This window comes from Tachypleus tridentatus, chromosome 6, assembly GCF_004210375.1.
Source record: "Tachypleus tridentatus isolate NWPU-2018 chromosome 6, ASM421037v1, whole genome shotgun sequence".
Lineage (NCBI taxonomy): Eukaryota > Metazoa > Arthropoda > Merostomata > Xiphosura > Limulidae > Tachypleus > Tachypleus tridentatus.
Window position 1 is genome coordinate 87,294,795 of NC_134830.1, and position 25,776 is coordinate 87,320,570.

Here is a 25,776-nt window from a genome sequence, read left to right on the forward strand (position 1 = left end):
AGTATTTTTAATAAATGAAAACAAATATTTGTTCATTGAATATCAGTATGTAACAAAATTTTTCTTTTCCTTGTTCCTGTGCAGAAAGTCTTATTTCCCAATTGCTTATGCCCAAAGTAAATGGTAAATTCCTATTTTTCTCTTCAAAATTTGTTTTTGTGACCTGGGTAATAAAATTTTAAAATAACAGGTTGTGTCATGGCTGAGTGCATGGAGAGGTGGCACTGTTGGTTGATCAGCATGTGCCCACCCTGTCTTTGCCACTCAGCAACACTTGGAGGCTGTAGCCGTCCGTGTTTCTTTGAGTCTAACCATCACTGTTTATTCTCTTTACCTGTTGCCTGGAGAAACCTATGATCAATCAGACCTTGATGCTTTCATTGAACAGTTGCTGTCTCCTTTTTTAATTCTGGGGAACTTTAATGGACATTATCCCCTCTGGGGAAGTGCTGACATTGATTGGAGGGGTTGCTCCATAGAGAGTATGCTCTCTAATCACAACCTTTCTCTTTTCAATAGTGGTTCTTACACTTGTTTTCATGCACCTAGTCAGTCCTCTACTGCTCTTGTTCTCTCAGTTTGCTCCCCTCCACTGTTCTCCCACTTTTCATGGAGGGTTGACAGTATCCCATGAGGCAGTGATCATTTTCCTATAATTTTGGGAGAGACTGGCCATGGTCATGCCACCTGACCCACATGGTAGAAACTGGATCAAGCAAACTGGCTCTCTTTCACTGCCCTCACAGAACAGACAACTGTGTGGCAGCAATAACTGTGTATTATACTGGCAGCTGCTCAATGTATTCCTAAAACCTTAACACATTTCCATGATATCCTCATCTGTGGTGGAATCCTGCTGCCACCTGGCACAGAAGGCTTAGAAATGGGTCTGTGATACTTTTCGTAGGTATCCCACACTCGCGCATCTCATTGCTTTTCAGCATGCCCATGCACATGCTCAGTGGATAAGATGTCAAAGCCAGAAGGAATCTTGGATTAAGTTCACATCTGGCATATCTTTTACCACCAATTCCAAAGTTATATGGGACAAGATTCAAAAGGTCAGTGGGCAATATAATTCTGTCCCCCTCTCGATCTTGCTATCTGATGGCCAGGAAGTAACAGATACCTGGAGCATTGCTCATACTCTGGGTGAAAGTTTTTGCTGAGTATCTAGCACTTCTGCATCTTCCTGCACCTTCTTAGCCATCAAGACACAGGCAGAGTGATTACCTCTTTCCTTTTCTATGACTATAATCGTCCATTTACACTGGTGAACTCAAACTGGCCCTTGATTGGTGTGGCAGTACATCGGATGAACCTGATGATGTATACTACGAAATGCTGTGCCATCTGTCTCATGCTTCACTTGCTGTTCTTCTGATTGTTTTTAACCAGATCTGCCAGAAGAATGTTTTTCCTGATGCTTGGCTATTGTCCTACATTTCTCTAAGCCTGGGAAGGATCCCAAGATTCCTTCAAACTACTTTCCAATTGCTTTCACAAGCTGTCTCTGTAAGACCTCAGAGAAGATGGTTAATATTGTCTTGTTTGGTTCCTAGAATCAAACAATCTCCTCTCGCCCACTTGGTGTGGGTTCTAACGACAGTGCTTCACCGTAGACCACATGATTCTACTTGAAACATCAATCAGAGAAACCTTTCTCAAATGTCAATATCTTGTGTCAGTATTCTTTGGCATTGAGAAGGCTTATGATATAACATGGAGGTATGGCATTTTGTGAGACCTCCATGTATTTGGGTTACATGGCCATTTGCTCAATTTTTTTAAAAACATTTTAATGGACAGGCAATTCCAAGTTCATGTGGGTTCGATACTTTCCCGTTCTTTTCTACAGGAACTTGGAATCCCTCAGTGCTGTGTTTTGAGTGTCACACTTTTCAGTATAAAGATTAATGCCATCACTGAAGAACTCCCTCTTTTTGCTGAAAATGGGCTTTATGTTGATGACCTTCACATCTCGTGTCAGTCATTGAACATGAAGTATATTGAGCAGCAGCTACAGACTGCCTTCAATCATTTACTGAAGTGGATTACAGCAAATGGTTTTAACTTCTCTCTCTCTAAAACCGTTTTCGTGCACTTTTGCTGCCAATGGGGTATTCGTCCTAATCCTGAATTCTGTCTTAGGGACCACAGACAGCACAACTTCACCAATACAAAGTTCTTGGAGCTTATCTTTGACCAAAAGCTGACCTTTATACTACACATCAAGCAGCTATGGGTTAAATGTACAAGAGCACTGAACATCCTCCATGTCCTTTCTTCCACCATTTGGGGAGTGGATCAATGTTCTGTGCTAAAGATATATTGTGCTTTTATTCTATCGAAATCTGCTCGACCCCATTTATCATCAAGGACTTCAGCCCTGCACTGGGGCTTTCCTCACTTCACCAGTTCAGAGATTGTATACACTGTCTCGTGAACCTTCTTGCATTTCCACCGTTTGCAACTCTCTTTACTATATACTTCGAAACTTCATTCCTGACCAAAGCATTCCACTTGGGGTTGTATTTTCTTCCTTGGTGGGCCATACTTTTTCAGAACAGACTATCTGCCATTGCTTCTTTTGGCCTTTGTATTCAGGTGCAGTTAGATTTATTGGGTCTGTCCCTGGATAACATCACTGTATCCACTGATGAGCCCATCCCACCATGACTTCTTATAGTCCCCAAATGTGACCTATCTTTAAGTCATCTGAGAAAAGCAGACACTCCCAGTTGGAAATCCTGTATGTTACTTGCTGAACGTCTTTCGAACCAACCTTCCATTCATATTTATACAGATGGTTAGAAATCAGATGACTGTGTGGGCTCTGCCATGGTTTATTGTGGTTTGGTGGTTGCAAACAGAATCCCCTCTATAGCTTCTGTGTTCACTGCTGAACTGTATACCATTTCTCTTGCTCTGGATCACATAAAAGCTAATCAGTACTCCAACTGCACTATTTATACTGACTTGCTTAGTATTCTACTGGCCCTGGAATTGCTTCACATTAGTTCACACCCTGTTCTTGCCAATATTCAAAACTGACTGGCCCATTTCTCTTTAACATCTACTTCTATCCAGTTTTCTAGATACCAGGCCACTTTGGTATTTGTAAGAACAGGCTTGTTGATGCCGCAGTTAAGTTTATCTGCCCTAGCACTATCACTGCTGTGTCTGTTCCATATATGGACTATGGTTCAGTATTCAAGGCACAGCTCCGTGCCAGCTGGCAGTCGACTTGGAGTGAACAACGTGAAAATAAGCTTTTCCAAATAAAACTCTATATTGGACTTTGGCTGCTTGCTACCATAAGGATCAGAAAGAGGAAGTTGTTCCAACTAGACTACACATTGGTCACAGTTTTTTAACTTGTCATTTTCTTTCATCTGAGACTGATGCACTAATATGTTGTCTGTGTGGCATTCAGGTCACAATAAGCCACATTTTGCTGTCTTGCTGTTGTTATGACTCTCAACGTTGAAACCAATTTAAACATGTTCTGTCCCAAGGTTTGGTGATGGTGACACTCTTCACCTTGGAAATGTTTTTAGTCTTTTAAAGGCCATTAATATTTTTATGCTATTTAAGTTTTTTAATTTATACATTAGATATTTTTAATGTGACTCCATTTAGTCTGATTTGAAATTAGAAAATGGCTGTCATATCAAATAACTCAAAACCAGGACTGGAATGGCCAACTTTGGGTGACTAATGCTGCTGTTTGAACTACCTATTAGTCATCCTAGTTAAAAGTCTTTTAAAACTTTTATTGCCTTACTTTCTGAAAATGGGCATAACATCAAATAACTCGGAACCAGGACTGGAAAGGCCAACTTCAAGTGACTAACGATGGTTTTTGAACTTATCTGTTTGTCTTCCTGGCAAGTTATGATAATTACAATTATACTACAGAAAGTCATTTACAACTTGTATTACTGTAGTTTTTCTCTTACTGCTGTAGACTAGATGTAAAAATTGGTTTTAATGCTATTTATGTTTTGTTTTGTTTTTAACTTTCTTTTACCTTAATTTCCTTTTGTGAATTTTACTTTAATTTTAACTTTTTACTAGATGTTTGGTGCAGATAGCCTTGTTACTTTGTGCCATAAAACACCAAACCTACCAACCAATTTTGCTCTTGATCATGAAAGAGAGTTATTCTTAATTTTTTATGCCACTCATAGTATTGCACTTAATAATTCTTATTTTATTAAGTAACGCACCAAATAATATAGACTAATAAGATGGAGAAAAGTAGACAAATTTCGAAACCTTTCAAAATTTTTCTTACTTTCCGACCCAGAAATAAGTCGTTACAAATTCATCCAAGCTGGTTGTTAACTTTCCCATGGGAACGATGTTGGTACTCTGAATGAAACTAATGTTTAACTGTTTAGAACATAGTTATACAATATGTGATTTGATAGCTGAAAATATTTAGTTTCTGTTGGTTATGAGTAATATATAAATATAGAATATTGTATAATTTTAGTTTAAAACACAGTGATATGGCAAATTATGGTGGCAGGAACAGCCATTTCTTCTCTTACTGTGTGTGATTACTTTTATTTTTACTTGTTTAAGTCAGTGTTGTGCTGACCCAATAGGTAGCATCTAATGTATTGAACATCGTAACTGATTCTGGCATTGTTTGCATAGCTAATGTATTTTCTTCTGAACAAAACCATGATCTACTACAAGTTTACATTGACTAGTATGTGATTTTAAAATAGATAGCTGTGTTTACTACGTACATGTCTGTTTTATGTATGGTTAATTTTTATATTAAGTTGGTACTTGATGTAACAAAATATCATACTTTTTCAATCAATTAATCAAAGTATTTGGCATCTTCACTGCTAGACTAACATACTCCACATGAAAAAGCATGGATTTTTTATGATATTTGTGAAGGAATAATTTGTTTTCTTGGTAAAAAAAAATACATTTTTGTTATTTTTCCTTTATAATTGAATTCAGAATGAATATAAATATAGTATATAAATTATTTTTTAGAAGTTCTGATGTTTAATTTTAGAAAATGAAATGATTCCAATTTTTACTAACCTAATTGAGTAGTTTATCATTATTATATCTGAACTAAAATAGTTGTGTGTAAATATGTGAACTACATTAATGTTTGCTACATGAAGTTGGATGTAATTATAAGTCAGCATGGTTCAACTGATTAGATTTAAGAAGGCATGTTGGTCTTGTGAACTAATACTTTAAGAAATCTTCAAGATTTGTAGCATTGTTCAGTGCTTGTAAAGAAGTTTACATGCTTTCATAAAATGATGTATGTAACCAGTTTGCAACTTTACCTCCTTTCTAGAGTATGCTTGAGCAACCAGACATTGATGAAGGAACTTGCATGAATGTGAGGTAGCTGTACTCACTAACTGGTGAGAACATTGCCTGTCAGAGTTATGGCTAATATCATCATAACCCAGTAGAATCATGAACATTGTACTTCCACTGTGTCTGTGACAGGCATATTCTTGCAATGGATGGGTGTATACATTCACCATTGTTACTATGGAATATTGCATGTACATCCAATTAATTTTTTTTATATAGAAGAGGCTGGATTGCAGCATCATAGAATGTGATATAACCATATATTGATAAATGAACTACATCAGAAGTTAAGTTGACATGAAGTTTGTATATAAAGCTATGGTTATAGAACATATACTTCTGCTTTTCAGCCTATGAAGTAGATACTAGCCTGGACCTAGTAATCTTAAGAAAATGGAGGAACCCTTTCAATTGGTAGTTTTGCCATGATTCCTTTCATACCAGGCAAATCCATTAATCTTCAAACTGTTGAGCCAGTGAAGGTCTGTTACTATGTCTGCATGTAGGTTGTTGTTAGCTGTTTGGTATCGGAGTCATTTTGTATTGCATCTTCTAGCTTGAACATTCAAAAGTGAATTCAGCAGTATCAAGTTAGTGGGTGCAGAACCACAATATTATGTTGGAGAGATGTATACTGATATGCTAAAATGATCTTTGACCCTAACAACATATTCCTTAAGCTATTCCTAAAAGCCCTTTAAAAAAAAAAAAGAATAAACCATCTTCTTTCTCAGTGCTGCCAATGACATCTTCAGTAAGAATAGCATATTTGATACAGAGAAGTCATTATCCACCTAATCACCATGTTTTTCATCTCCTGAAAATAATCCTAAGACATGTAACAATCAAAATATGTAAGTAACATTGTCAGATCCAGAGTTGTGACTTGAGTCGTTTGTCAACATGACATAAACCTTCACAATAAATAATCAAAGTCTGGAGACACAAACAGTTTGTTGCAAAAACAGATGGCTGTGATATGTGGAAATATGGGTGCAAGAAAGCTGAAGAGGCTCTTTAGCTAAATTGTACATGCATTCATATAACACTGTGGCACAGCACTAGTATTTTGGTCTTATTTAACTACAGTGGAGCGCCATTAAGCTGCGGACCAGTAAACCGCGAAATCGCTTAAGCCACTGTAGCAAGTCTTGTGAGCGAGGATTATCACGGCTCACCGCTAATTTAAGAACGTGTAAAAATGTGGCTTACGAATTTAATCCTGGCTTTATAACTTCAAGGGGATATTTGAAAAGGATTTGCTTTAATTTGGGAAATAAATAAAATATATTACAATAGAAATTGGCCGTTAATCTACCTTATCCGCTCTCTATGTCAGCATTATGGAGGCCACCATTGTTACCGAATCACACCTCTCCATACATTAAAGTTAATCCACGGTAAATCCGTGAAAAAAGTGATCAATAATTAAAGTATTACTTTTAATTCGATAATCCGATATAATGATCACGCAATGGCCCGGATGAGGCTCCTCGGCAGAGCTGTTGGCGATTTCGGCTTTTCAGTCACAAAGGTTTAAGCCACGGTTAAGCAGGTTGACCCCCCCAAATACCGCGGCTTAATGGCGCTCCACTGTATGTACTTTTACTAGATTCCTATTTTTCTGTAACTGGTGAGGAAATGTTTTGAAACTCGTTCAGCACTATTTAGATTCTTCATAGTAGTTTAACATCTCAACATTTTTTCAACAATATTATATAAAAAATAATGTTGTTTCTTGTCTACCCAAATGAGAAAGTCTTCATTTCTTTGCTGTGTGTGTTTATTCTTTGCAAAAACAGCTTATGTATGGTACATCTGTATGATAAAAAAGTTAGAAGTCTTACAGGGAGATTTCCTCTCTATATTAGGTATCATACATTTTATTTCAAAGAAATCTTGGTTGTAGACTATTCTAATTTGAAATATATTTATTGCTTCAAAATAATTGATTTCTTCAGTTTTTTGCTTAATTATTAAAAAGGGTCAATGATACTAAAACAAGTATCATTCATTACCAATGGGTTCATATATTAAATCATCTTGAGTAGTGTTATGTTTATGCCTTGGTATAACACTTATCAAAAGTAACTGACCAAATACAAATGGTTTCCAGTACTAATCAGTAGAATTAGTTGCAAGGTTTTTGTTTAAATGTTTTGTGTGATTCACATGTTGTTAAGAATCCCTTAACCAAGAAACTCGTGGATTCACAAGAAATTTGATGTATAAATTGTTTGGAAAAACTTTTTTTAAAAGATTAATAGGATCCATCAATAATCAGAGGGTAAATAACTGATGTCTACTTAATTTTTAACCATGTAGCACTAAATATTTGAAAATCTATTTTGGATGAATGTTATATCTTATTGCTAAAAGCTTTATAAAGCATTAAATTTATTGGTCATGTGATGTATATTTGTGTTTTTGTGATAATTATGAGTACATATGCTCATTTTACTTGTATAATCAGTTTTACAGTGATAGTTTTTGTTATCAGTAAACATTCATGATTATAACATTACAGAAGTTCATCTTCCTTTATTTCCCATAACTTTTTGTTACACTACTGTTATTTAGTAATACATCTGATATTTGTTTTATGTTATTCTCTACTAGAAAATAATGTGTAAAACTCAATCTTTGTAATAGTGTTTTTACTTATTGTTGATTTAAAAATAAAAAAAGCAAATTATATTTAAAGTTCATGTGCAAATAAACTGGAATCTTAGTTTTTTTTATAGTATTAGTTATCTGTGTATTTAAATTCTCAAATTTGACTTGTGTTAAAATTGTCTCTTTCAAAAACACAGAAAAAATTATATATGACAAAAGAAGCAGCTTGTAACAGTAACAGCAACTAGGTTTCAATACCCACAGTAGTTTTCTGTTTTAACTTCAAACAAACAAACAAACAACATGTTTTAAAAATAAATAATATGACTGAGGAAACTGTTGCAATATTTTTTATTTACAAGTGAAATTCATATAATTCATCCATTTACATTCCTTGCATAGTAATTTTTATTTAAATATTTTAGTTAAATTAATATGAGAGTAAGATAACTATGCGATGTTTTATGTAATAAAAATAACTGATTGTTGGCTGGTTAATGTAGTGTGACTGAAATTTATAAAAGTAGTTGAATCTGAAGTTGGGTTCTAGACAGTTACACAGAAAAACATTAATAAGAATCATCATGTACATGAGATCAGTTGCAAAAGTTAAGATCCATGGATACAAAAATTAAAAAAAAACAAAGGCTATTTGAAAATTTTCTTTTTTTTCAAATCTAACAGTTTAATGCATTTATGAATTTTTACATGTTCATACTTATTATTACATGTATGTGAAACCCTATAATCCAGTGCTTTCAAAAGGTTGACTTTTTTTCTTCTTTCCAACTTGCCTCTGACGAAGAAAACTGTTTTCATAAGTGCTTGAATTATAGTTTTTGTATTTGTATCTTCAACTGATTTATCTGAACCTATGTCTTTTCCTAATATCAATGGATATATAGATATTTTTTTTTCTAACAAAAGCATTCAATGTTCAAAGTTTACATTCATTTAAAACTGAAAATGATACAGTATTACATGATAAACTGAGAAACTCTAATAGACAGTGATATTCATTTTCTTCAAGAAGTTTGATTATAATAAATGTAAGAATACAACTTTTTTGTCAACTTTTAAGTACAGTACTTAAAGCAAAAAACATTGTTTTAAAGGTTTGTGTGAAAATATATGTCAAGCAAATATAGTCTAAGCCAGCATTTCCCAAAGTGTGGTCCACAAGCTGGTATCACTTCATGAAAAAAAAAAGTCAGTCCACAGGAAACTTAAAATATTTAAATTTCATCTTTTCATTACCAAATGTCATTTGTAAATTTTTTTCCAAGCCTTTGTTGTATATTAAAGAAAACTGTAAGTAATCCAGTTAATATAAATATATTTTAATAAAATTAATATTATTAAATAAATGATAATTTAAAATTTCATTTAATATAACTTGGATTTCTCACTGTTTCAACTAAGCTAATACAACAGGAAGGAAAAGTGAAAGTTTGTACTTAAGGCTACAAAACAAGAGAACTCTCAAATTGACAGTTGGGTATTAGGTATTTAGTTAGGTATTTGAGGAGGCTGGGCCTCATAAAAATTACAAAAATAAACCATTTCATAGTTATAAAAGTTTGGGAAATGCTAGTCTAAACTTTAGTTTGGAATAGCTTATCTGAATTATTGATTTATGTATTAGTTTTAATTTGTGTGTTTCATGATGATTTTATGAATTTTTAGTTGTTTTTTTTAATTTAGTGATGTTGAAAAAATATGGAGTCATTTGTTTTAAATTGATTACTATTACTTTTGTAAGATTTTTTCAGCAGTTTAAAGTACCCTTGAATATTGTGATATATCCATTTACAAAAGAAAAGTTATCTACAATAAATTTCCCAAATCCTTTGTTTTGTATTATATGTTCATTTTTGTCATGATTTTAACTGTTGAGAAAATTAGCTAATTTTACATATCTACTGCAGTTACAGTAAACTAGAATATGTATATTTACCATGTGTTCTCAACCACTTTTATATGAGAGGTACCTTGTAGTATTGTATTATTTTTTAATGAAAGTGGATATAATTTTGTCTTCTAAACAAAGTTATGATTCCATTTTATATTTTTAAATGTAAAAGCAATTTTTATTGTATTATGTCTTTTTCATATCTCAAGAAGGTACATACAATACAAAAAATTCAGTTTCAGTGTTTCAATCTCCATGAATAAAGTACAGTAATGTTTTCTGCCCACAAGACAGTTTACTCTTTTTTGTTTCTGTTTAATCCCTTTAGCTTTCTTAACCAGTGTAGACCAATAGCTGTAAGTATGGCCAATGCTGTAAAACATCTAACACGATTCATCACCAAGATGCCAAGCAATATAAATGATTCTGAGGTATGTGTAGAAAACTTTCAGGTCAGTTGATATAATGAATTACATCAATTAATGTGCAGGTAAAATGGTTTATTAATTAGAATTTTGATTAAATCTATTAATATCATGAAAATAACTGATTAAAATTAGTGCTTCCAATCAACTTTTGTTTTAGATTATTCTGACTCTAAAGAAACAAAATATTACCACTATAGTTTCTCATTAGTAACTTATTAGTCCCCTGCTGGTACAGCAGTAAGTTTACAGGTTTACAATGCTAAGATCAGGGGTTCGATTCCCCTCAGTGGACTCAGCAGATAGCCCAATGTGGCTTTGCTATAAGAAAATTATATAACTAAAATTGTATTTTAGGCTGGTATTGGTAGAGAAAACACTATGTAGAGGAGCGAACAATGTTTCGACCTTGTTTGGTCATCGTCAGGTTCACAAAGAAAGAAAGAAGTAACTAACTGATAGCTGACCACATGTTTGAAGGTAGTTGTGTAATTGAGTGTAGGAATGCAGAGGGCATGCTTAGATGTTGGATATATTTATTAATATATGTATAAAGGTGTTCCTTTGTATTGGTTTATTTTGGCTTCAGTTGTTCTATAAGAAAGCTTCTTTAATTTTTTGTTTGTTTCTTTATTTAATATTTGGGTGTTTTCTATGGTTATGTTGTGTTTATTTGATTTGCAGTGTTCGAAAACGTGTGAAGGTGACTTTTTATGCTCTTTGAATCTGGTTTCCATTTTTCTATATTTTTTCCAATATAGAAGTCATGGCAGTTATGACATTGTATTTTATAAATAATGTTAGTGTTGGGTTTGTCAGTGTAGTTTTTACATAGTATAGACCTTAGTTTTGTGCTTGGTTTTTGAATAAATTTGGTATTAACTGGAATGTGATATTTTTTGTATTACTTATTTTTCATTTATTTTTTATACTTACAATAGAAGTACAGAAGGTCTCTAAAAGAAATTATTGTAAAAAATATTATAGTATCATCTTATATCCTTAACTTTGATTTAATAAAATACAACTGTTATTGTAGAATTAGAGTTGGACAATTAGTGGAATTTGTTTAAAATGACAAATTTCTGTACTTATTGGTCAGTTAATTTCAATTTACTGATTATTCTTACATAATTTGAGTTACCAAGAAAAACCAATAATAGCAAAAAACGTTAAAAAAAAGATAAAGTTATCATTTACAGTATTTATTTTTTGGATAACATCATTTTTTGTTTTTATAAAGTATGCAGTAAACCTCCATTCATCTGTATTTTAGTGTTACTGATGACAGTAATAATGTTTTTATTTAAAACACATCATGACTGTAGTTGGCCAATTTGTTAATTAATCATTAAGTACCCAAGTTATCAATGTACCTTTTTTGAATAACATAAAAACACACAGAATAATATTCATAAATAAGAATTTCACTTGTCAGAATATTTCATAATCACCCAGTATACTTGCTAAACCTAACTAAAGTTTGATTCTTCTCTGAGAAAATTCATGTAGCTTTCAAACAGATATAAGTGAACACACATACACTATACTGGAAAGATGCTTGCACTGTCCTTCAATGGGCTGAAAACTTTTTTTTTTAATAAAAATGCAGCTATACAGATGTAGTTAATCACAAGGTAGTGAGCAGAAGATACACAACTGTATTCATGCAATCAAGCACCTTGATACCTCAGTTTCATCTGTTCTGTAGAAAGCAAGTGTAAAGTTCAAAGAATTTATCGCTTTTACTTGTTAAAGACAGAAAATGAGATTATCATTTGTATATATAGAATTAGACAAAAATTGCCACAATATGATTTAAAAAAATGAGGAAAGTTGTACAATAAAAATTTTAAGTAATATCAGGTCATCCCTTAAGTAATGTCCAATTTTAGATTCAGAAAATGAGAAAGGATTTCAAATGCTTTTAATGTTATTTAATCAATAATGTATATTCTATTGTTATTAATTACTTCCTGCTAAAGATTCACAAGCTTCTGAATGTCACTTCTATAAACATGCGTGCCATTTTTCCGCTGAAACGCGGATTTCCGCAGTTTTCAAATGGCCAACGATCACCCACGGGATTCGTGTAAATTCGAGGAGAAAATATGAGCGATTTGGGGGCCGGGTAGGTGGTTTTTGAGGAGAAATCGTATTTTTTCGATGTTTATCGCAGAAAAAAAAAAATCTGACTGTCATCTTGGAGGCAGTCTCATTTCGTCTCGTTGCAGGTCTCGTGGTCTGGTATCGTGTGCATACCAGACGATAAAATATTCTCTACGCTCCAAAGAAACAACAGCGATTGAAATGTTTAAAAGGGAAGATGTTCATTTTGATCCTGTAGACAAGAGAATGTGTAAGGACATTAGATCAGCAGCTTCAAAGAAAACCTCAAAGCTGAGGGAGAATCAGAAGAAAAGGGCAGAAAGGCTTGAGGCCTATGGTTCTGTGAAATCTGGCCCAGCCACCTTGGCTAAAGAAAAAGTCCAGAAAGCCACAGAGGCACAGAGAGCTGCCCATAGAGAGAAGGAGAGAAAAATGCTCGGAAGAGAGCACTGGAAACCCTTGTCTCGAAAAAGAGGAAAGTAGCCAAGATTGATTGAAGGAAATTAAGTGATTTGAAATTTGACTGTAATTTATGCAGCAGAGCAGAAGTTGATATCAGTGACTGAAAAACATTTTATTATTATCTGCAGCATACAGTGCCAGTGGTTTATTTTAAAGCATATCATTAATTTTATTTTGAAGCAATGTCAAAGCTTTCCTTGATTTGCTGTTTCAGTTTGTATTGTGAAAGAATAAAAAATATACTGATATTGAGGTACCAGTAATTTACTGACAAGATTGTATAGATGAACAAGTTTTATTGTAGGTAGTCATGTAGAGTAATTTTAAGTAATTTGAAATTTTAATGGAATACATGCAGCAGAGCAGTAGTTGTTGATGTCAGTGACTGTACAAAATTTAATTTCTGAGGCATATCACTGATATCAGTAGTTTAATATTGAACCATATCAGTAGCAATTTTTAAGCAATGTCATAGCTTTCCTTCATATGCTGTTTTAGTTTGTATTGTCAATTTGTGAAAGAATGGAAAATTCACTGGCATTAAGGTACCAGTAGTATAATGACAAGATTGCATAGATGAACAATGTGAACTGTAGGTAGTCATGATTAGTCAAAAGAGTAATTTTATGTGATTTGAAAATTGTATGGAATATATGCAGCAGAGTTATTGGCAATGACTGTAAAACATTTAATTGGCAGCATACCAGTAGTTGATGATGATGATGTTATTGATGACAAAAAAGGATAATAATGAAATGATTTGTATTTGAAATATTTACTGAGTTATTTTGGCTTTATTAACTCATATTACTAATATATTTTGATTTAGAAAAAAATTAAATTGAATAAATAGCAAATAAACAATCTTAAATTTCATATATTTACTTTTTATTTTATTTGTTAATTTTAGATATTTTGATATATCTTCTAAAAAATGAATGCAAATTAAAAGAATAAATCAATCTGCTAAAAACTGTAAATGAAAGTTATAGTTTTTATTAGTTTGATTTAGTCTTTTAATTTCCTTTTGTTATTTTATGATATATATTGTGTACTTTTCCAACATTGCAATGTCAAAAAACATAAAGAAATGATGTCCCAGATTGCACCAAATCACACCAAATAGCATCCATTTTTTAAAAATTTCCCGGGGGGCATGCCCCTGGACCTCCCAAGTCAGGCACGGCTGCGCCGCGCTGTGGCGCCTCTGGCGCCAGGCTATATACCTTTTCCTCTTTTTTTCATAAATGTCATTGGCATGCCTGTATAAAATTCTTGGGGTTTGAAGGAAAAGAATCCAGAGAGGGTAATTTTGACATCTTCATATGTTCCAAGCTCTTTCCATCAAGATAGTTCTGCAAACTTCTGAATAGATGATAATCAGATGAGGCAAGATCTGGAAGATTGGAAGATAAGAGGATGTAAAAAGTTTTTGCCAGTCTAACTCTTCAATCTTTGCAGATGTGAACCTTGCCGTATGGGACCGAGCATTATCCTTGTATAAAACACACCACCTTTACAAACTGATCAAAGCAGGCCACTTTTCTTTCAGATCAACATTCAAGCAATCTAACTGTTGACAATAGAAGTATGATGCAATTATTACATTGAGCAGCAGCAACTCAAAGTGGATCACACCAACAATATCCCATCAAATGCTTAACAAAATTTTCCTAGGGTGGAGGTACATTTTGGGTTGTGCTTTAGCCAGTTTACCTGCACAGAACCATTATCTTCAGCACTTAACATTTTAATAATATATCCATTTTTCATCTCCAGTCACTAACCTGTCCAAAAAAGTTATATTCACAAGAGTACAAAGAAGTACAAATGTCCACTCTTGCTCTAAGGTTGGCTTCTGTCAAATCATGGGGGACCCAATTTCCAAGTTGTTGCAGATGACTGTGAACTGTTGAATGGGTTGAATTAAGCTTTTGTGCTTGCTCATCAACTGTTACAGCACAATTTACATGAAGTGCAGCCAGCAGCAAATCATCATTAAACTCAACAGGACGACTTGAACGTGGCACATCACTTAAGCTGTAGTCACCTGATCTGAACTTCTGAAGCCACCTTCAACATTTTCTTTCATTGAGAGACTCTGCACCATAAACACCTTTAAACATCCTGAATGTTTTGTGTAGTTTCTGCAGCACTATTGCCTTTTGTAAACTTGTGAAGCATTATATTCCTAATGTACTCCTCAAACACATGAAAATTCATAAGGATTTATTTGATTAATGATCTGAAAAAGTGGACTTGGGTTAGCTTTTTTTATTTGTCTGTACATCTTTATACATGTCCTACTACATAATTTAGTCATTAATGTCTTCTAGAAAGACAGAAATGATGATGCACTTTCTGTTATAAATTTTTGGACATTACCAATGGGATGACCTGATAAGGAGGTGCTTTAATGTTTACAGTGTTACAGGCTAGAATTCCCTTCCGATGATGATTTTAAATCTTTTACAGTATTGAACACTTCCCAAATTACTTCCCCTGAGCATCCTACTTCTAACCTTTTCACATCTTTCAATTACTTTACTTGTACACATAAAACCACTGTAATGTATTTAGTTTTCTAAGTAAGATGTTCATGAATGTAAAAAAAAATTCACTTGTGTTTAGAGCAGTGACTTGCTAAATAGACTTCAACATTTTACTCGCAGGCTAACTAATGTATGAATATTTGCTGTAAAATTCTTATCAATGTTGTAAGTGTAGCTACCAGTTTTGCAGCCAATTTTCAATCCTTTCTGGTCACACCTTTTTTCATATCTAAGGTGTTTTTGATAAGATTATTTTAAAAAAGTTATTTAGTAATAATGTAATAAAACTAAATGTTCTTGTTCTAACAGTGCTATACTCTTCTCTTTTAACAACAATAGTTTTAAGAATGAATTACTTCATTTGGTAATAAATATCACATTCTTCCATGACAATTGTCTACTTTTTCTCAACCTTATTGGCATTAATTGGTCTTGCAGCACTAATTGCTGTGCTGGTTAATATGTTTTAAAGAGCATATATAAAAGTAACATCAAATAAAAATGCATTAATGTATTTTAACCCATGTTTTATGTGAATAAGTATAGTCTGTTTGTTAGTAAAAGTGAAGTAATGTATATTAACTTCCCAGTCACTAATCGCAACTAGGTACACATTTTCACTTACAGGCTAACTATTGTATGAATATTTCCTGTAAAATTATTATCCATGCTGTAAGTGCAGCTACCAGTTTGGCTGTCAATTTTCAGTTCATTCCTTTAAGTTGCATGTTCATTTGAATCTGTTATGTAATAAAAATAATTATGCTGCATGTAAACATACTGGTATTCAGAATACAACCATAACTGATATATGTTTGTGTATATTGTGAAGTAATGCTAAAATTTAGTGGTGATACTTCAAACATACAAAACCATCTAAAACTAAGCCAAAATACTGTATTTAAAGAACTGAATAAAATCATTAACAACAATAACATTAATATGATTACCTAATAATGCTGTTGAAACAAAGTTACACTTTTTCCATTAATTACCAGGAGCAATATTGCTACAATTTTACCACTCATATGACAGTCACTAAAAATACAATGAACTATACAAAAGTCTTTAGCAGTTAAGTATCATAAGAAAAACGTGAAGCAGAAAAAGATAAGAGGTATTAGCGGGATATGTAGCTACGTGCATGCATTCCTATTTGAACTTCAGTCTTGTTTGAGTCTCTAAATATCATTTGCTGCCAAGAAAAGAACTAAATAGGAATCTTATATTGATAGCTTACATGAGCATAAAAAAGTGGTCATGGATCATCATTCTCAGGTAAATAATATGGTCATTACTATTGATATGTGGACCACTAGGACAATTAACCAGTACCTTTAGTTAACTGTTCATTTTATAAATTAGCATGGATTTTGAAAAACTACACCCTTTTGAAAACATTGCGCTTCTACTTTTGCAAACTGGAAGATCTTGAATAAGGTTGAAATAATTATGTGAAAACTGTCAGTAGCATGGATTTTTAATTAATATCATGCTTTGGCCATACATTAAAGTTACTTCTAGAATTTGGAAATCAGTTGTATTGATAAATAAGTAACAAAGATCTGGGCTCATAAATTAACTCTAAAATCACTAATGTCATAAAATTTTGCCTTTATTTTGAGACAAAACAATTATGTTTAAAAGGGGGAGGGCTTGTTTGAGTTTTGGGATATCTTTTGACAAAGTTACTTATTTAACATTCATATAAAGGTTTATTGAAATGTTTGTTCTGATACGTAACCATAACTATGAATTTTGATACAGTAATTACTGATTAGCTATTCTGATTCAGTGCTGCACTTTAAGTGTGAACTTTTTTTTTACACATCTCTCAAACCTTCTCCTACACCTATTGGAATTGCAAGATCCCAACATGTTTCTCATGCAAATCATCATGTATCACCTTCTTACCTGTAGGAGCATGACGTGAGCATTCCCAACCAGAGGAGTTCCCTAGGCTTAATTTGGTCTTTATGGATTTTGTGCCTCAGGTTTGTGATGTTTTATCCCTTTCATCTGTCTTTGATACACCTTGTCCTTCCTCATTGCATGATCAATCTTCCCAGCCCTTTTTTATTGTTCCTTCTTTTCCTGATGTTTCTATTCATGCTGATCACTGTCTTGTAATTAATTGAGAGACTTAGCATGCCATGCCCCCTGAGGACTTCTGATCGTTTTGCCCTTTCCTATCATTGTGCTGACTTTCCATATTTATATCAGCAGTTGCTAAGTTCCTTTTTGCCTATTTTGTGGGGTAATTCATAAATCAAATCTTAGTTTTACCCATGCCTATTTCATTGCTTGCATCTTGCTCTTACCAACCTCTTACAATATTTTTCATCTATACACCTTTTATTTGAGGTTCTCCACAGAAATCCTGAGGAGTTTTCTGCAAATATTTTTGCTTCCTTCTCCTCCACTTTAGCCTGCATATCATCTTCAGCTATGGTGGTTTCTTTATTGTTTAGGATCTTACAGATCATAATTCTGTATTAGCTTGTGTCCGTTTATCTTCATTATGGCTTTGGAATTTAAGTGGCTTAATTTCTGAGACATCATATTTTCGATATGGTCCTCTAACCTGTAGAGTTTCAGGTGACATCAATCCACCAATCATCCACCCTTACAAATATTGAAGCCTGTTTGTCTCAGTCAGATCCTCATATGCTTTCAATTTCTGTTTCATCTCTTTGTCAACAATTACTGAGTGCTTCATGTTCTATAACACAGTTTCATTGTCTAGTATTTCATTGAGATCCTGTGATCAACCAGTATCTGTCGGACATGTTATGGGAATTGTTCTTGTTTTTGGTTTGTCTATCTTGGAGTAGTTTATTAATTTTATCCCTCCTATTTGGACTTGCCTCTGCTCTTTAAGTGTTTTCTTGAGTAGTCCAGACTCTTGCTTGGCATCTACATGCTCTGAGGCTGTGATTTAATTATTACATGGATGACTTGCTTCTTCTGGCTCATTCCAAACAGGAATTGGCAATTGCACTAGACAGCTTATTTGTGTGGCAGCTCAAGTTGACTAGTTGATCAAACTGTAGAAAAATTTCCTCAGACCCACTCAATATATAGTCTTTTGGTCATCATTTTGACACACACACACACACACACACACACATGAGTTGAGCCTAGCCTTCTACTTCACAACTTTGTCCAGAAAAACAACTTTGTTTCTCAATGACATCTCTTTAGTCATGCTCATATAAGACCCCTTTGGTGGGGTTTCATAAACAGTTGAACCTTGCTCAGGATCCTCTTTCCACCTCATTTCCATTCTTTCTTTCCTGAGAGACTATCTGCTTGGTGGCTGGACAAAGCTCATAGATTGGTGGACATGGAGCCTTCTTCCTTTACTCAGGATCTACATCTTTTCACAAATGCATCCCTTCAGATATGGAGAAATGTGTCAATCACCAGGAAGCGTCAAGCTGTTAATCAATGGACAAGAGGGAATTGCATATCAGTGTTCTTGAATATCTAGTCCTACATTGGGCATTGCATAATTTTTTTATTCTTACTAAACATTATCTGGTGAAGGCTGATTTGGATAATTCTATGTTGTTAGCACACATCAACCACCAAGGGGCTAACTGGTCCAGAGATCTGTTTTTGGATGCTGGATTTTTTATTCAAGGCTCATGCATATCACTTTTGCCTTATTGCATGTTGTTTGCCAGGTACTTTCAATCTGTTTGAAGATTGTCTTTTGTGCCCCAACTGAATACGTTCCATAAAGGTGAGCATAGATCTTGTTTTTGGGGGTTCTTCCCATATGCATGCCTCTATGTTCTAGCAGTTGGTACCTGCAGTAAGGATTGGTCACACAAGTATCCTTTGTGTACTCATCTATCCAATTACTTCATTGGGTGATTTATTCTTTCCACTTCACTACTTGTCAGGTCCTCCTAATTGCAACTTATTGGCCAGCTTAAACTTGGTTTCCAAGGTTACAACAACTACTCCTCTCCCCTCCAGTTCTTCTTCACTTTCTCCCTCTCTTTATTGTCAACTTTGGTCACATGTTCCAACATTCAAGTCCTGTGACTTCATGCCTGACTTTTGTCCAATCCCTGGTACAAAGATTCAGTTTTACATATTGAGTAATTTCATCATTAGCTGGTTCTATCTGTTCATCTTTCATGAAGGAAATCAGTAGTTTGTGTACAGTCAGGAGATTTCCCACTAGCAGGTGTACTCTAGATTGTGTGGAGGAATCTCTCATATTTCACCTTTACCTTAAAATTTCTTTCTTTCTTCTCTCAGCTTGTGGACTTTTCAAAGGTCAGATTTGTTTGCTAGTAACATTTTATATATGCTTTACCATCATCTTACCTATCTTCTCCTATATCTGTATCATTTCTTTTTCCTAAAGACATTGGCAACTCAAGAGGGTGGTTTCTCCTATTTCCTTTCCTTTTGTTTCCCATCTTTACCCTTGACAGAATAAGGATAGGCTTCTGTACCCAGTCAAGGTTCTTTGTTGTTATGTAGCCCATTCTTCTTCCCTCCATGGGGCACGTTCCCAACTTCCCCCCCCCCTGGCAGTTCTCCTCCCTTCATGATATTTCTCCATTTACCCTTACCAATTGGGTCCACCTTTTGATTTCACTAGCCTATTCCTCCCCCATGTTCTTTATCCTGGACTTTGTTTCAGGTGTCCTTTCATCAGATACAACACCTCACATTTTTTTGTACTTCTCATCTTCATTGTCCAGTGAAGGAGATTCTGTAATCAGACGTGCGGACCACTTTCAGTATGTTCAACTCCCACTATCTTCATCGTATTGTGCTTTTTTCTTTGTTGGGGCTATGTCTACCACCTATTGCCAGTCTTCAGACTTTGGTGAGACTCTAAATAGTATGTTTTTATTCATTCTTTCTCATATGAATCCCACTCAGTGGTAGGTGGTTCCTGACCAAGTATTCTTTAAGTCTGCACTGTCCAGCTGTGTTGATTTGCACATTATCTTTCATGGCTTTGCACATTCACCATTAAGATGGGGTGTTCCATAAGATTGCTTGCAGGTAAAATAATCTTGTAATATTTTGCTTCATAAGTATGCTCATCCTGGATCATTCCACCAGTGACTGCATAAGTAAAACAGAAGAGGACTGCTGCCCATCTCTGCCATGCTTAAATTCAATTAATTGGTATGGTCTTATTTTAAAAATTAAGCTTCATAGCAACTTGTTGCACTGTCTCTGGAGATGACATCACTCCAGATTCTTCAATGTTTTCTCACCCCTTTTCTCTTCAAGTGGAGTACAGGAATTCTTACTACTTTCCACTTTCAAACCACTGGGTAGTCAACTGTGAAGGCGCTCTCCTGAAAGGGATCCTCACATAGATGGCTATAACCATTCTGTGTAGAATAGAGAAGTGCTATTCTGTGGGTGTGGGTGGCATGATATCCTCCAATATGCATTATACAATGGCAGAAGTTTAAGACGTTAAATTACAGTTCACTCTAATGGTGTGGAGCCCTCATCCTACCCTTGCATGGATGTCTGTATCTCATGGGCAGGTTTTAGATTTCAAGTGAACCAATCACCGTAAGTCTTCACCCAGGTTTAGGGTTGTTTATCTTCTTCTCTCAGTTACCTCCACCTGTGTTATGGGCTACAGTGGTAGTATGTGGGATTGTTATGGTTCTGTCTTAGTATATACCTTGTTCTCTCATTATGGGTATGTTATTGCCATTTGGATGGTCCTGGTTTGTTCCACAGATACCAAATGTCAAGTTCTTGGATTGATATCTCAGAGATGATCTTCATGTCATATGTGGAAATCAGAGTGGTTAATCAACAGTTCTTAGGTTTGAGACGAAGATGGTATGACCCTCATCCTGCCCTCATGTTGGTACCCTATGAGGAAGTTTTGGACGTAGTTGACTTAACAAGTATGGTCTGCCTTGCTTTAACTGCTTTACACCTATGGGCACATTCATGTTTACCCACCATTCTTATTATGGGATTGAGTTACAATATTTTTCTCAGGTTAGGATCACATTGCTGCTACATTCTCTCCAACTCAGATGTGCTCCTCTCATTTTCTGCCCTAAAAATCTTGCACATTTTGCAAGAGGCAGAGAGTATATCTGGCTCAGAAGTGGTAAGGTTCTCCTCTTTGGATCTGAATTTCTCATTTTAAAGGGTAGCCTTCAGATGTTTTGTGAGGGTACTTCTGTTGTTCCTTCACACTGGTCCATCCTCCTTCTCAATGTGGGATGCTAGCTAATCTCGTGAAATGAGGTAAGTACCATATCAGTAACTATAATTTTCCTATACTGAAAATGTATTTCCAACAGGTACTTACCACCCCACATATCTTTGGTTCTGACATCTGCCAAACTTCAAAGTGATAGTTAAGTAGAGGAGTATACAAGGAGTCACAGTTTTATGTGCACATGCCATGTATTTATTAGTGAGTTTTTATTCATTCTTTCAGGGACCTTTCTTGATTTCTTTCTTATATGGATTCTGCTTAGTGGAGAGTGGTACCTGACCAGGTATTGTTTAACTGTAAATCCACACTGTCCAGCCATGTTGACTCGAGCTTTATCTTCTACCCTCAATTTCCTGTTTGTGTTGTGAGCCACAACAGTGATGTGTAGGATTGTTTTGGTTCTGTCCTTGTCAATCCTTCATCTTGTTATTACAGAGCATACTGAGAATAACAGTCAACAGAAATAACTAATCTTGTGAGTGTGGTAAGTACCTGTCATAAATACATTTCCAATATAGGAAAATTATAACTTTTTTTCTTACTAAGCCTGACATAATTTCACAATCAAGAACCTAACTTTGAAATGCCTTATAAAGAAAAATGTTATATTTCAAATCTTCTGGAAGCATCATTTCTCACTGAATAAAATAATTCATTACATTATAAATGAATGAGATTGTAAAACTTCACTGCTAATAAAAGACAAAATTTTCATAGTATCAATTTTATGTATATTTAAGAATTTGAATTTTATTTTTTCAGGCTAAATTGAGATTATATAATGAAATAGACACCTTCGTTAAAGAGGAGATTAAGCTTGCAAAGCAGGCTATCTCACAAAATGCTGGTAAAAATATAAGGAACCATGATGTAGTTCTTACCTATACTTGGTGAGTAATCAGCTGACCAATTATTGTAATAATTCTCTTAATACCTTTTCTCAAAAAGAATCTTTTTCTATAATTTCACATGAAGTAAACTGAAAGCATTGTCAAAAAAAATATTTTTGCAAGGCTTCTTTGTTTAATTTCTTGGACTAAAAGTAAGAAGCACTTACCTGATTGACTGATTTACATTTAACCCTTTCACTGTGACCGGGACAAATGTTTCCCATTGAAATTCAAAATTGTCACATGTTTATGATAATAAAATTGATTGGAGAGTATTTATTAGCATCTCACTTGATGCTGATATGTGGTTTTTCTTCAGTGTTTTCCACTCAGCCCCTCAGTAACCAACAAGATGCCTTATTAGCATGTACAACAACTGTGTGCCTTCTGTGTCTGCAACAGTGATTAGTGACTGTAATTATTATGTAAATAGTGTACTTAGAGGATAGTAAAAGTACATAAAAAGGTGTCAAAATGTGTGATGATTAAGAAGCAATGTGACAAGAAGATGTTAACTCTCCACCTAGTGATGATAGTCAAGATCATGAATCTGGACCCAGCAAAAGAAGGTGTAAGTATTATTGACAGTGGGAAAATTTATTCCAATTGCATTATGAGAGGGTGGGAGCACTGGAAACTATATGCCCCCACTGCAGTGAATGGGTTATTTGCTTTTTCAATTATGAATGAAGGATATTTCTAGTGCATTTAATGTTCTATCATGGGTATCAGTACAAAAAATTTTAAACTTCCTCATTTCATTTTCCTTGTTAAAGTACTGATAAACATGTCACTAATAACAGTATAGAGAGCTTCATTATAGTGTGATTATGGAGACAGAAAAAATATATATAATGTTTTAAACATTTTTTGAAATAAATATAAATATAATGACTATTTAAAATTATTTCTGGAAAAATATTTTTGCCTTTTGTCACATCACAACTTTATCTGAATATATATAAGAATCTTTTTAAGTGAAATTGGCTCAATAAGTCTCAAGTTATGATGAATGTAAAAAAAAAGGAAATATTAGCCATAAAAGGTAGTTTTGCAACAACAAAAATAAAGTGAAGGAAAATTACCTAAATTTATATCAGCACAAAAGCTATGTATGTAAAAGAGGTATATATTTTTAATATATCTATTGGATGGTGTGAATTTTAAACTGAAAATAAATTTTATGAATGTGGAAAAGCACGGTGTGATATGTGCAATTTCAAACAATAATGTATATTTTTTAAACTAGTTTGCTTTAGAGAGGAGATATTGGTATTAAAAACTTGTCCATAGTTTAGCACATCATTTGTTGTGAAAAAATGTCAAGTATTATTTAATCATTCTTGTGCCATGGATATATAAATAATACTTTCTTGATATTATAATGGAAACCTGGGATTAGCTTCTTCATAAAATCTTGCTGCAGAAAATCATTGTTTTTTGTTGCATTTTACATTAAAAAATTTAGGTAACTCAAAGTTTTTATATATTTTAAGTTTTCCTTTCCTGGTTAGTACCCCTGTTTTTGTTTTTTCTTTATATTTCTTTTGTTATCTTTAATAAGTTTGCAAATTATATTAGCAATTCAAATGTACAATATTTTTGTAGTTTTATGGCCTTCAAATAAACAATTTTTTAATAACAAGGCTCAAAACTAAAATATTTTAAATTTTCTTTTGTACAGTTCTTCTTCTGTAAAGGGTGCATTGTGTGATGCGTATGATGAAGGAAAACGTTTTAGAGTTGTAGTGGTTGATGCTCGACCAAGACTTGATGGTATATTTAAATTTTATTTTTCTTTATATTAAAACTGTTTGTCCTCTTGTAGATGAAGTGATGTTGTGTTTGCTAGTTTTAGATTTGAAAAATTTAACACTTAAATATTACTACAGTCTAAAGTATTGGTAAAATAGTTCAGTTTATTTATTAACTTGTTTCTGTTTTATTTAACACCAAGCCTCTGAATCAGGAGGCATAATTAATGAGTTGATTCTCAAATTTGTCTGGTACTCTCTCTTGTATTAAATTTTCAGTAAAAATTTAAATCCCTTGCAATGTCTGGGATCTGAATTGACTGCCAAATTCATACTACAGGGTGTTCGGAAAGTCACTATGCAGTTTTGTAATCATATTTTATTCAGTCTATTTCAAGCCAGCAACTGAGAGAGGTGTTTAGAAACAAAATAGGAAGGATCCAGGCCTGTATTGATGCCAACGGGGGGTCACTTTCAACATTGTTTATAATTGTCATTCATATTTACCTCCTGTATTCTATATTGAAACATGTCTGTTAATAAATATATAAATGCACAGGGACTTTTCGGACACCCTGTTGTTTCCAAGCTCTGAATAAGTAAAACTCGTACCCTATACCAAAATCTCACACAAGAAACTAAAGCAGGTGCCCAACACTTTCTATGAGAAATTCCAACCAAAATCATAAAGTTCAGGAATTTATGGAAGCCAGTGTTAAAATTAGAGTCTCATTGAGTGCATTCTAAAAGCATACAATTTTAAATATTTTTCAGTTATCTAATAAAATATATCAAATTAACAACATTTTCAAGAGGGAACCACTTTTTTTTTCTCTGCCCCCTCTAGCCATTGAAGTTTTATTTTTTTTACATATAACAATATTATAGGTAGTTGGAATGTAAAAGGTATAAAGTAATTAAAAAAAGAAAATTTTATCATGAATGGTTTATTTTTGTCATTAAAAATATCCATGAAAGCATAAATATAATAGGTGTTCAACATAATGCAGTAGTAATCCAATTTTTTTAAGAAGTTCAAAATGGCTGTAAATAGTGCTTTATAATACTCATTTAAACATCTCTTTGCTGCTATTTTATTCACAAATTGATGTGATGCTATGGAGTTTTAAATGACAAAATTCCTAATTTGAAAATAATTAATTTCTTTCATTAATATCACTCGTTAACTTGGGTGGTCATAAATTTCTACCATTCCATTATTGTCAAAAAAACAAAAAGTTTTTGTAATTTTTATCATGAACTTGTCTCTGTTTTTATATACATGCATGAATTTTGATTTAGCATGTCAGGCATGAAATAGTAATTTGTGTGCTGAACTGTCAGTTGGAAGCTCCAACACCTAATATGCAATATGCTATTGAATACACCTTTCTCTCTTAGCTTTGGAGATGCTGTAACTGTTATTATAAATTCCTGCTGTTCCAGTA

General features: G+C 33.7%; 1 protein-coding gene across 13 annotated transcripts in view; it reads left to right on the forward strand.

Annotated features, from left to right (window-relative positions):
- Positions 1-25,776, forward strand: part of eIF2Bdelta (eukaryotic translation initiation factor 2B subunit delta) — a 110,935-nt gene that overhangs the window by 74,651 nt on the left and 10,508 nt on the right. For all 13 annotated transcript variants that reach the window (XM_076505927.1, XM_076505928.1, XM_076505933.1 and 10 more), the window contains 3 exons: positions 10,227-10,329; positions 22,447-22,574; positions 24,259-24,350. In XM_076505927.1, the coding sequence (XP_076362042.1) occupies positions 10,227-10,329; positions 22,447-22,574; positions 24,259-24,350 (323 nt within the window). The remainder of the gene's footprint in view (positions 1-10,226; positions 10,330-22,446; positions 22,575-24,258; positions 24,351-25,776) is intronic.